General features: G+C 31.0%; 1 protein-coding gene across 1 annotated transcript in view; it reads right to left on the bottom strand.

Moving 5' to 3' along the window:
* Positions 1–282: 282 nt before the first annotated feature.
* The window catches only part of LOC119688303 (lipase member H-A), a 29,474-nt gene continuing 16,124 nt past the window's right edge, over positions 283–13,632 (bottom strand). Inside the window, exons 3-8 of the mRNA XM_038102982.1 lie at positions 5,636–5,784; positions 3,801–3,916; positions 1,830–1,956; positions 1,566–1,757; positions 1,305–1,506; positions 283–363 (exon numbers count right to left, since the gene is read on the bottom strand). Of these exons, the coding sequence (XP_037958910.1) occupies positions 297–363; positions 1,305–1,506; positions 1,566–1,757; positions 1,830–1,956; positions 3,801–3,916; positions 5,636–5,784 (853 nt within the window). The 3' untranslated portion in view covers positions 283–296. The remainder of the gene's footprint in view (positions 364–1,304; positions 1,507–1,565; positions 1,758–1,829; positions 1,957–3,800; positions 3,917–5,635; positions 5,785–13,632) is intronic.

Genomic DNA, 13,632 nt, shown 5'->3' with positions numbered 1-13,632 from the left:
TTATATATTTCTAAATTTATTTAACAATTTTTAAATTATTTATTTATTAACAATTAATTATAATTAATTTATATTAACAATTGCATTTAAGTTTACATCAGTTTGGTTCCATTTAAAACTAATTTCCGATATTGGAATTTAAAAATTGTTTATGAAAATAGATTTTAAAATATTTCTTCTATTTTAAATTATTTATTTATATTAGCTTAAATATAACTTAGTTTAAATCAACAATTTTATATATTAAATTTATAGCAAAAATTCTCTACTAAACTAGATAATACCACCGGATGAGATTACGTGATTTCACTAAAGGGACAATGTTTGACAAATGGAACATCCAGACAGTAGCAGCCTTCAGCGCTAAAATTAGATTAAAAATTATGATTTAATTAGAAACAGACACATCACATGAAGAAAAAGTAAGAAAAAAGGTAAGAAAGATTCGTTAAATATAAAATAAAGATTATATAGTATATTATAAATATTTATATTTTAATCACCTCTCGATTTAAACAAACCTAGCTTTGTGATGGGCCGTCTATACATGCTAAATATCATACATGTCATATATATGTATATATGGTGCACATGATATTAATTAGATTAAAAAAAAAATTTAATATGCTCATGGAAGGACTAAGATAATATTTTTCGAATAAAAAATTAAATATTCTGTATTTATACGTATTATACAAAGACCGGACATATACCATATTTTTATCACAGTAATTAAAATTATTGATTAAAAATATTGGGTGAAAAGAGTTTAATGATCTATGTAGGTAACATATATATAAAAAATGAGGCTATTGGTAAAACAATTTTATATCAATTGAATATAGAATTATGACTATATCATATTTTGATATTGGTTAAGACTATAAATTTGATTTTAATAAATTTACAGAAGTTAAAAAACGACATAGTGTAATAGCAACCAGTATCAAAAAGCTAAATGTGATCGCCACAGATTTTGGTAGACGCTGTATCAAAAGAAAATGTACACTATCTTCTATATCTTTTCCTATTTTCATATTCATTGATGTATGAAGATGGTTTGTAACATAAGCAAAAAATCAGAAATCTTCATGCAGTAAATCTTCTAATTGTATCGATGTTAATTGACAGTCATATAACTTAATCTACCCAACCCATAAGCGTTCGGCTTATATTTTATTATAAAAAGCTTTCACTAACGTAATAGTTAACATATACTTCATATAGAGTAGATACACATATCTAACATTATAAAACATTTTAGACATGAAAATTGAAAGTACGAAATTTTTGCTAATACTTACTGATCGGGTGCATCATGCCCTATATGGAACTCTCTGATTTGTTTAACTAATTCAAATGGATTTGAACCAGAGACTGGTAACCGCTTAGGACCCGTTATATCTATGCAGCCGTTCGGACAAGGTATACCCAAAAACTTTTTATGCTTAAATGTGGCATTGGCCAAATAACAAATGCTTAAAAAGTGTGAACAACGATATCGTCCTAAATGTTGTATTAAAAATTAAATAAATATTTTTAATTTTTCTTATATAAAGTTTTACTTATAGCTGGTCCTGTGCAATATGGCTGGACTCGGCCACCATTTATGCAATAATTCAAATGACCCGTATTGTCTTCCAAGCCTAGAAAACCTGCATTTGTGTGTATTACTTGTATGACAGTAGCATCGTCATGTGATAAACGATAAAAATGTGTCTTCTTGCGTTCAATAAGTGGGCGAGCAGGATCAAGGCCTATTAGGAAAATATATAAATAAAAACAAATATTTTTATAAATATTTTAAATTAAAAATTTTTTTCAGTTACCAATGATTCGATGTTGTTTAACAGTCAAATGATTTGACATCACTCCGCAGATATGAGCGCCGAGTGAATGGCCAACACAGGTAATTCTTTCACGTTCAGCACCATGGTGTGTTAGAAAGGAGTAAATCTGAATATAAAAGTGGATTTCTGAAGATAATGTTTTCCAAAAAAAATTTATGGGTATTTAGTAAATTTTAAAATAATGGAAGTTAAAAATATTTACAAGTATTTACTCACTGAACCTTAAAATAATTAAAAGTTAAATTTGTAAAATAATTCGTGTGCTTTACTATATAATAGATCATATAGTAGAAGAATTTAATAAGCTAACAAGGTTTTAGTTTAAATTGATCGTGCAGCATTTTTCGAGAAGATTTCTTATTTTGTGAAACCGGGAGTAGTTTGCGAGCTTTAGTAGTTTTATTGGCGAGTGAATTCGGGTGTTTCATTGACGAGCAAATTAAAGACGGGCATATCTGGAATCAGATATCACAACCACGCTTAATGTTTTCAACTTAACTGTTGATCGTGCAGCATTTTTCGAGAAGATTTCTTATTTTGTGAAACCGGGACTAATTTGCGAGCTTTAGTAGTTTTATTGGTGAGCGAATTCGGGTGTTTCATTGATGAGCAAATTAAAGATGGGTATATTTGGAATCAGATATCACAACCACGCTTAATGCTTTTTTTTTTTTTGCTAAATCAGAAATTTATTTTTGTATGGTTTTTCACAAATTTCTGAAGCGATAATTGATCAAAATGATCATGATCTGAATATTCATATCTTGTAATGTCCGTTTTGACGAAAGAAACTAAATTCTTAAAATTAACAATAAATGACGCGAATTTTACAATAACAAAATTTTACAACTATTATACAGCTATTTGTAGTAATGCCAAATACCCATCATCAGTGGTCTTGGATCATGAAATTAACAAAACTCTCTAGTTCGAACATACAAGTCAGGTATGGCTTTCGGTCAGTTGGCTAAATGAACGCTGACTCTGAACTTCAAATTTGGCAGGGCATGAGTTCAACCCTTAGAACTTGAGGTTTCAAAAAATTATTTACGAATAATTAAATATAAGAAATAATTCCAAGACTGTTGATGATGGATATTTGGCCATACTCGAAACAGCTAAATGGACAGCCTAAAATTCAATTAAATGAATAATTAAATTTTATAGTTATAAAACTCAGACTGCAGATACTGTAGAGAAGAGAGTGAAACTGCATACCACGTGCTTGGGGAGTGCTCGGCACTGATGCACAAGCGGAAGAAACACCTGGTAGGGTATTTCATGGATCATAAAGATTCAAGACTAGGAAAGGTAGGCTCTATACTGTCTTTCATTAAAGAAATCTTTTAGGTCGCAGTGTACAATCCCTTCTCTTAATAACAATAGTTTTAAAAACTTATTTAAATGTATTCCCTTAAAATGTAAGAAAAATGTAGACATTTCAATGAGAATAGGGAAGCAAGATAAGAGGTAGGGGCAAGTAATAATTTAAGTAATTTAAATTTATTTTTGTGAATTATTTTCTTTATTTCGTTTATAAAGATATTAAGGTGTAGATATAAACATATCCACATCTTCCCAATCGATCCATCATATTTAGAGAGAAACAACTACTACTTCTGGCCTGTTTTTCTATAACAAATATTACTTCTGTCAAAATTTGAATGGGTGGAGTAACCGCTCTATAAACCCCTTTCATCTATGGCCATGCTTCGGAAACCTATTAATTTTACTACCGTTTAACATATTTTTTGGATAATTATGGTATATACAATAATAGTATGTAATAGTTTATTTGGGATTTATCCAAGTTTTTTGCTGCTTTGTTTTAAATTTGTTCAATTTAATATTATTACAAATAATTAACAAATTTTCAACTATATTTTTTTATTAGTATTTTATTTAGTATTCCTAATATATTTATTTATTTTTAGAGTTAGTAAGATTTACCTGCGCTGTGCATTGTGCCGTTAATCTGGTGTTCACTAGCGCGTGCAGATAACACGGATATCGAGTTAATGGCCTCCAATCCACGGTGATGACGTTGAAGTCACGTGAGATATAAGCTAAAAATTTGAGTGAATAAATAATAAAAGTAAATATTAATGTTGTGAACATAAACATATAATTTAAAACTATTCATATAAATAAATTATTTATAAAATGATTTAACTTTACAGTTTTTCTTTTTTGATGTGTACAGTAAAGTCTCAGTCTCAATAATTTAAAATACATTTTTTTTTAAATAAAAGCGCTACTATTACTGGTCTCCAAAAAAGATAGGTCTAAATATTCCACAAGAATATTATATTGTAGTATAATTTATAACTTCAAAAACTGATGTGTGGGAACATAAGTAGATGTTGTTCTTGTAATCCATGTGGGGAATGGTGGTGGCAGTGAGTCGTTTAAAAGAATGAGTGAATTCAATGTCATATAGTGGCTTGTGAATTTACAGTAAGACTCAGAAGTAATTAGAGACATGTTCACACGACGTATAAGTAGGTCGTCAGTCATTTTAATACCTTAGTGTCCTACATGCTCTGAGAAACTATAGTATTCCATAACATACTAGATAATTGTTGATTGCATTACTGATTGGAGGAATCTTAAAGGAGTTTAACTTTCTGATAGTACGTAAATGTGGGTTCTTTTCATACTTCTTAAAAGGGTTCTTTCACATATATTTCCATATCACATATTTCGGACTAAAGAATTATTTAGTAGAGAATTCCGTTAGAGTCGCAGGGAAATTTATTTGTTCAATCTTCTGATATTTAACCCCGCCCAGCCCTACTATTTTTAAATTGCTATTCCGCCCAGCCCTACTATTTTTAAATTGTGATCCATTTGCTTACATATAGTTATACTTAAAATTATTAATTACTTGATACATATACTTTAGTTATGTGTTATTAATATATTAAATATAACTATTCTTTATATTGATAACGTTCTGGTTTAGGAAATAATTAAACGTTCTGGTTTAGGTGTTTTATTTACCTAAGTTCTTGAAATGTTTTTTGGGCATTCAAATATTATTTTTTTAAGAAAAATAATGTAACCTAATGGACTATGTTGCAGTTTTAATATTTTTCTTATTTGTTAGTTTAACATATAATGTGTTGAATTATGGTCAAGAAATAGTGTTACGGTGTCAATATCATGTTGTTGGTGAAACCTGTCATGGGGTCTCTTCAATTCTTGGACACCTAACGGGCAAAATCACACTCCATTTACCATGTAAATTGGAGTCCGTACTCCAGGTAGGTTTGGGATATTATTTTGGGATATTATTTTAAATAAAGTAAAGAATATCATAATAGGTGTTTATGGTACAACTTTATATAGATGCAATATAAATCATATCTAAATTTTGTTCTGATAAGTATTTTAAGTACAATCTTTTATTTTTTTTGTTATTATTTTTACGCTTCATGTATTGTTATAAGGTTTTTACCACTTTTCTAAAACACGATGTTACTTGAAAGTTCTAATGTTCTAAGAATAGCTCTAATTTTCTTTAGCTATACTCGTCGTCGAACATACTCGCAACATGAACCTGTAATAGTTAAAAAAGAAGAGTGGAAGGTTGTAAAACTCTACGGACATAATTAGTATCTTTACTGTTTACTGTTTTAATATTGCAATCTTCTAAAATGAGTAATGAAACTGTATTAGAGTCATTCCAAACTGTTAAGGAAGTCAAGAATATTTAATACTTTTTGAATTATTGATACTTTTCTGTGTTATTGTGATAAAATTTTGTGCTCTGTAACACTAACCATCCCTCAGATACTGCAGGTGTTTGTCAATGGCTGTGCCATTGAATCCATGAACTATGAATACCGTTTCACGATGTCTGCTGAACCCGCCTTGGTACAATGTCATCGGATTGTGTATGTTTAGGGCAACGCCATGGCGTAACGACTGTCTGCGTTCATAAATGGAAAGAAAAAGAGTAAAGTAATGTGAATTAATACAATTTTCTTGACTAGCTCATTTCTTAAAATTAAAACTTAACTTGTAAACAATAATAACAATAAACACAGTTTAACAACAATAAAAAGAAAAGCGTTTTTCCGCATAAATTGCATTTCAAGTACGTTTCGCCAATGGAAGATGAAAACGAAAGTAAATTTTTTTTCGCATTTTGAGATCGAGTTAAGTGGGCGGTACAGTCTTGTACAGTGAAGTGTGCTATTCAAGCATATTTAGTAGATTAGTCAATAGACCTTTATCAACTACTAGGCACGTAATTGTAATGGTTGAAATGGGCCTATAAAAAGCCACTGAAGTGAGGAAAGCAAATTATAGGGAATAAAATGTGCGTTGACAGACAGAAAATAAAGTGGGCGTTCCAAATCGGACAAGTGTAATAGCTTAGAGAACGGAACAACAAAATTTTATTTTTATATATAATAATATAATATGGGAAGAGTGTCTTGAGTAAAGTTACTACTTTTAAAAAATTTCATTTTTATTAAATATGTGAGACAGATTTAGCATCTGTAACGATTAAGCATATCTCCAAACAAATATTTGGCGATTATTCGTACATTGAGTAATACTTTTGACTTCCGCCTATATATTTTTGCAATTTTGTAAAAAAAAAATTAAAAAAAGTTATAAATCACATTTATGTCACACATGCAGTTACACTTGAGAGCTCTCAAATCTTTAGAAAAATATTTTTTGGATATGAAATAATTCTATTGCATATAAATTATGGATTCAATAAAAAAAAGTAAAAGTAAAATTTATTCCAAAAGTCTTTCCATTTTCATTGTGTCTTTTCCTATTATTGCTTGCACTTCTCTTTCCCAACCAACCATCCCAACCATCCTGGGTTTGTGACACTAAATTACCACATGCATTTGGAAGTGCCTTCACTACCATTTCAATTAACAAAGTAAATGTGGCACGGACGGACGTGCCGATGAACAAACCATAACGGAGTTGGGCTGTACTGAGGTTGTTAGTGAGTTTTTTCAACGGAGTTTGGTTGCAGGAAGCTCAGTGACGAGTTCGAGTAACACGTAATTTTAAGTGTGATGGTCTTCACAGTGACAAGTTGTAATTAAAATCACAAAACCGTGAAAAATATTTTTTTACTAACTTCAAAATAAAGTCTTCTCTTGCTGTCAGCATGGAGCCATTGGTTGATCACATAAGAGAGTTATGTCAAACATAATGGACCTTGTAAAGTATTGAAAGCAGTCGGTAACCATGAATGTTGTATGAATATCCAAGAAAGAATTTCCAGAGTATATACAACAGAATATATAGATCAAGATTTTTCGTATAACTTAAATTATATTTTGTAACTACGAACTGCTTATCAGTCGCTCACTTGTATGGCCAGAACTCTGTCAACTGGTGTTTTTGCAGTGCGATATCTGTAAATCATATTGTCATAGGGGAAAGGGGAATGTATTCCTTAATCTTTTCCTGAATTCTATAGGAATGCATGCATTTGCTTATATCTCTTATTAAAATCAACTGGTTATGGTAAAATCAACTGGTGTTTTTGCAGTGTGATATCTTTAAGTCATGTTGTCACGGGGGAAAGGGGGATGTATTCCTTAATCTTTTCCTGAATTCTCCAGGAATGCATGCATTTGCTTATATCTCTTATTAAAATCAACTGGTTATGGTAAAGTCAACTGGTGTTTTTGCAGTGTGATATCTGTAAATTATATTGTCACGGGGGAAAGGGGTCTGTATTCCTTAATTTAGGAATGCATGCATTTGCTTATATCTCTTATTAAAAACTTTTCAAATGGCCGTGATTGTTTAATTTTAAGTATTTGAAATTTACTTGAAATACGCTTCAAACGACTTTAAAAACCTGAGATAACGATCGTTTCTTATATCGTTCACTGCATACAGCAAGGTGACTATAAAATTTGGGTAACTGATAGTTAAGTAGTTTTCTTCAAATATGATGGCTTTAAAGTTTTGCAGTGTTAAATTAATTGAAATATTAAAGGTTAAGTGTTATCGGAGCCATCAGTTCGCAGAGCTCCCAAAACAAAGTACTTAACTTTTTATGTGGCCCAATTTAGGTTTCCATTTAGGTATCGTTTGGAAAATGATTAGCAAATCTGAGTTTGTGTCGATTTCAAAGTGTGACAAATCACTTAGTTGACTTGTGCTCCAACTTGGTTTTTTTATCTTCATATTTTCCATAATTGCAATTGTTGCATATTTACAACCTTAAATAGTCAAACTCGTTAGTTGCATTGAAAAGCTTTTGTTGATTAGAGCAGTTGCAATTTTTTTCGAGAAGACTATCACGTTTTCGGCTTTTTTGTTGGGTCACGTTTCGAAGCACTTAAGTTAAGTTTTGAAATCTCTAGTATAAGAGATTGTATAAATAATTTACATGTTCCTTTCATATTTATTTCAACACAATCTTTGCCTGTTTGTTTTTAGTGCACTATAACATGCAAAACGATAAAATATGGCACTTATAAGTGATTGCATTTACTTATAATTTAAATAAAAATAAAATATCTCATAAAATAAGACTAAAATTGTAAAAAGCTAGGTGACCTAATTGAATATCTACTAACTTCAAACTGCTATTGCTTTCGAGCTTATGGTAAGACTGCGTCCATATTTAAACCATTGACAACTGTTACTTATAAGCCTGTGGAAGCGTGTGCGTCTCAGTATTTCAATTTCAATTTTGTTGTTGAATCGCGAATACAGCAATCCACGTCATAAAATATACACTCAAAGACTCCTAATCCATATTTAAATAGACATAATCACTCCTAACATAGATAAATTTACAAATCATCCGGAGATCTTTCACAGTCTGATAGTTGAGATCTTTTACTTTCCGCGTAAAGCTCAGTGAGATATGGCACTGCGATTATGTAGTCTATTTGTCATCTTCTGGGTTTAAAGTAAGGCTTTAAGCACTGTTGCTTTCGATAAAAAGTAGTACAGAACCTAGTTTACAGAGTTTTATTGTCTCTTTCGTAAGAGTACACATTCCCATGAGTCCATTCCGTATATGTATTAGCGCAGGACATTTTAACAGCGCATATGTGACTGACTGTTCATTCTCTTCGCAGAATCTACAGTTTGCATTCGTATATATATCCATTCTTGTAAGGTAGTATTTTAGTTTACAGTGTCCTGTTTAGATTCCGGTGATGATTCCAAGTATTTCATACGATACTAGTATCTCTTATTGTTATATGTACCAATAAATAATTTGGATTGTGTTAATCCTTGTAGATTATTTCAGTTATCATTTTTGTTCTGGTTCTCCTTCATTTTTATGAGAGAAAGGAGGGTAATATGTCCTAATACACAGAAAGGTTCCGAGACACCATTATCAGTAATGATGAACCTAATATTACTCGGTATAACTCTTTTTTAATCTCAAAACTGTGATTACAAAAAGTATATGAAGGATTGTGCTAATCATAGTTGTATTGCACTCGATAGGTCCTACTTTAAAGGCGACATAATAAATTTTCAGTGGAATAATTTTTCCACCGAATGTATATTTATCTGTGAACCTAAAAGAAACATTCCTAATGATCTAAGTACAAACATGTAATAGAGAAAATGTTCATAATTGCGGTTAAAGGAAAAGATTAAGAAAGAATATAAATGATGAAATGATATTGTGTTTCATAATGGAAACGTTATGTATGGGATACATGTTTCGTATGCCGCCAAAAATAAAGAGATATGTATTACGAAATTGACATTCACCCACCAAAAAAATAATTGACATTTATCGTTAATAAAAATTCATTTTGGAATATCTGCTGGTGTGAATAGGCTGTGAGAGGCATTTGACTCAGTTCTTAAACGACTTTTAAAATAGAGTTTATCGTTGAATGATGCTAGGAGAAAAATGGGTGAAGTAAATCGATGAAAATCGAAACAATTTCAATTTGTTTTTTTTTTAAATTTGTCTAGTTTTTACTAATCAATGTTTTGTTCCCTATTCATAAGCAAAAGTAAAAGTTTAAAAATTTTTACTTATTGTTACAGATGTGATACTATCAATACCTCAATATCAGTACTAACCCAATCATCACAGTGTGTCCTAGTGTCAAAATGATTTGAAAGCAACCATAATTTAAAGAGACGAAGAAGAGTCTGAACTATTTTCTTATTGAAGAAAAATTTTAGTAACTTCTCAAAAATGGGGAAGATTATTTGAGTTGGCACTGCTTAACTATAAAGGTACAACAGTGTATAAGAAGAATAAGCGCACCGGATATCATTTTTTTTTATTTATTTTATTTGTAGAGTTTATAAAGTGGATTGAAATATTCTTCAAGGTACCATGATTTAGCTATCGACCATAATCGATTTTTGATCAGAAAAAAATTAAGAGTTCAGATAAGTAACTTTTGGTTAACTGAAACTTTTAATTTGTTTCCAAATAAAAATTGATTTCGATATTATATTTTAGTCATTCATATTTGATATAGCGTCTAAAAGATAATTTTCTATTTCTTGAACAAGATGGTTGATTAGATTTTGATAACACCTTTCAATCAATACGAAAAAATTTCTTGTGCGCATGTAACCAACTAGTATTGGAACCTTAACCATTCTTGTCAATTCACTTAAGCCCAATCGGCAGGATGTGCTGACTGCATTGATATATGATGTATATCTGGCAGAGAACGCTTCTAAGTTGATAAAAAGACGATGGAATGTTAAATTATTAACGACATCTTGAGAAGTACTGTTAATTAAATTGTTGCCAGGTTTCATTTCAGTTGCGGTACTGACAATGCAACTCTCCCCACGTGACATTACTAAACCAAAGGAAGCCTTGTTTACACAGGTGGATGTTGGAACATCGTTCAAGTTGTCAATTTCCGTTTCAGTTTTCTTATTACGCTTTTTACCTATGTCCCTCTCAGTAACAGCGACTAAGCAACTCGATTTCGCTACGCCTAAAGTAACTAATCCACTATTAACCTTGTCTGCAGTTGAAGATTTGGTCTTTCCACAAATCATACATTTAGTTTCTTGGTTATGGTTTTTTTGACATTGTGTACTTCCAGTAGTTGAGACCATATAACTCGATTTAGCTTCAGGTGAATTAATGGAGCTGCAAAGAAACTTCTCTGCAGTTGAAGACTTGGTCTTACCAATAAAGATACTTCCAGTTTGTGGGTTCTGGTTATTTTCACACTTTTTACTTATTCCATATAAGCAATTTAACAGTTCCTGCTTACGCGCTGCTTCATACCTAGTACCTTTCAACAATATTGGAGACCAAAATCTATGTTCCATTTTAGTAAATTTTTTGCCGAATACGAAATTTTTAATCAATATATTTTCTGCTGATGTTTTGAATGAAATAAAATTTTTATTTTTTAATTTATGCTTCAATATATTTAAAATGTTCGCCTACTGGGATTTTTTTTTTAAAATTTAAATTCAGTTTCAAAATTATTTATTCTACTTCTATTTCTAATTTCTAATTTAAGTGTTCCAGGCAGACTAACTAAGATCATCGGTAGCTTCCTACGTGGGAGGTCCTTTCGCACGAAAATCAACAGCGCTCACTCGTCAGTCTGATCTATAGAAGCAGAGATCGCCACTTTCCTCTCCCCTCTACAACATTTATACATCTGATACTCCAATGTTAGGTCCCTCGACTCTGGCGTTATATGCTGACGATACGTGTATGCTATACTCAGATAAATGTGCTCTCAACCTCATTCTGGAGTATTTTCAGAAATGGAAAATAAAAATCAATAATGAAAAAACTAAGGCGTAAGTGGAGACAGAATCCGTCGAGTGTGAGAGTGGGTGATATGGTGATAAACTGGGAGGATAGCGTTAAATACCTCGGCAAACGATTCACATGGCTTAAACATGTTCAATTGCAAAGAATTAGCTGTGCCAAAATTCTTCATTACCTCCAACCGGTATTTAGAAATGATAATCTCAATGCTCAGAACAGGAAGTTGATATATAACCAAATAATTCGTCCGTCACTTCTATATGGTTGTGCAGCGTTTATCAAAGCTTCAAACACTACTATTCACCAGTTAGAAATTGCACAAAGCCAGCCTCTGAGAAGACATTTCAAAGTTCCATGGTACATTAGGACGAATGACATCCTCAGGGACATCAAGATTTATCCCATAAAAAAATACATAAAGGATAGAGCCCTGAAATTATTTGCGAAATCTGACAGACTTACCAACACCGCGTTATCAAATCTCAGAATGGTTACAGGCTCCTCGGGAAGGTATGCAGATCTAAGGTCAATTATTGCTTAGTCTGATGAAGTGATAAACAATAATATAGTCAAGGTGTAGAGAGGGGTTTTGAAGAAACCTCGAGTTAAAAAAGAGTATAAGTGCTTAAGTGCACTGGCGCAAAACAGCTTCAACATAATTATATTTTAATAATAATTCTAAATAATTTATTTATTAATATTATTAATAATTTATTATTATTAATAATTTATTTATTTTGTAAGCGTTAATTCAGTTTTTTTAATTATTTTTTGTTTCTCAAATTTATTGTTATAAATAAATTACACAGCAGATACGAAAGAAACGCAATGTTATGGTTTCTCTTTTCATTAAATATTCGAATATATTTAAGCTAATTAATCAATCTTTAACTTTAAGTATTGTAAATACGTTCTATAATCGTAAAACGGGTCGACAAGTTCTTGGTTTGAAAACTGCAGTCACCTAATCACTTTCTGCTTAAATAATTACTATCACGTTATTAGAATTTTTACTATACGAAGACTTTATTTATTTAATTGTAGAACAATAATTAAAGTAAGCATAGTTTAAGGCTTTTAAGCTAGCATTAACAGTTTTTTTTATATAAACAATTTTGCATGAAGGCTTTAATCTGCACATATCTAGAACGTTTCTAATCGGAGTGTTATTGATTAAACTGTAACCCAGTCGGTATACACTTATCATATACGGGTATTTATATGAACATATTTACTTATAATTTACTTATTCTTTAGAAAAACGAAGGCAATTAAAAGTATTTAAAATTACATTCTAGTTCAAAGTCATTTACGATAACATTTTATGAACAAAACGTTTAATAAGAGCTGTGATATGTGCGCAAACGGCAAAACTCGTTAATAAAATGAGAAATGTTGGGCAATGACGAAGTTAAAGTACTCTTCGCACAAAACTATTTAATTGGATTATTCACTTTGTCTTGCAAAATCATTGCTAGGTGCACAGATTGCACATATTGCGCAAGCTTGCAATGGACAACAATAAAATACACGCACAAATTTTCTTGCAATTGTTTGCAATCTTGCTATACCTAAACCTTTGTATATATGCTTGCAACGAAACAAAAAACGAAAAAAAAACAGCTGTTTTGATATCTGTTGTTTTTCATGTGAATATGGTATGTTGTAAGAACAGCTGTTTCATTTTGATGTGCAATTTTGCAACAGAAGTACTCTCTCACTCTTGCATATAACATTCTTCATACTTCTTGCATTTCGTGCACCTTGCAATGAGTTTGCAAGACAGACAGAATATCGCTAATATATTTTAATAAATGTTTGTCAAATGAAAACTCATAATAAAGCATCTTCACTATAATAGTTATAATATAAAAGATATGATATAAAGTTCTAGACACAAGTGTAGTCAAGGACATATAAGGGGAAGCACCCCCTTCCCTATTAGAGTGATATTCCATTATGACAATATCTAGATATTGTTTTAATGCAATGACCTTTTCGTTTCGTAAGTAACTAACTAATAATACAGGGTCTGAC

Source organism: Teleopsis dalmanni, chromosome X, assembly GCF_002237135.1.
Source record: "Teleopsis dalmanni isolate 2A chromosome X, ASM223713v2, whole genome shotgun sequence".
NCBI lineage: Eukaryota > Metazoa > Arthropoda > Insecta > Diptera > Diopsidae > Teleopsis > Teleopsis dalmanni.
The sequence above is the reverse complement of the archived record's forward strand: the minus strand, read 5'-3'. Positions and strand labels throughout refer to the sequence as shown.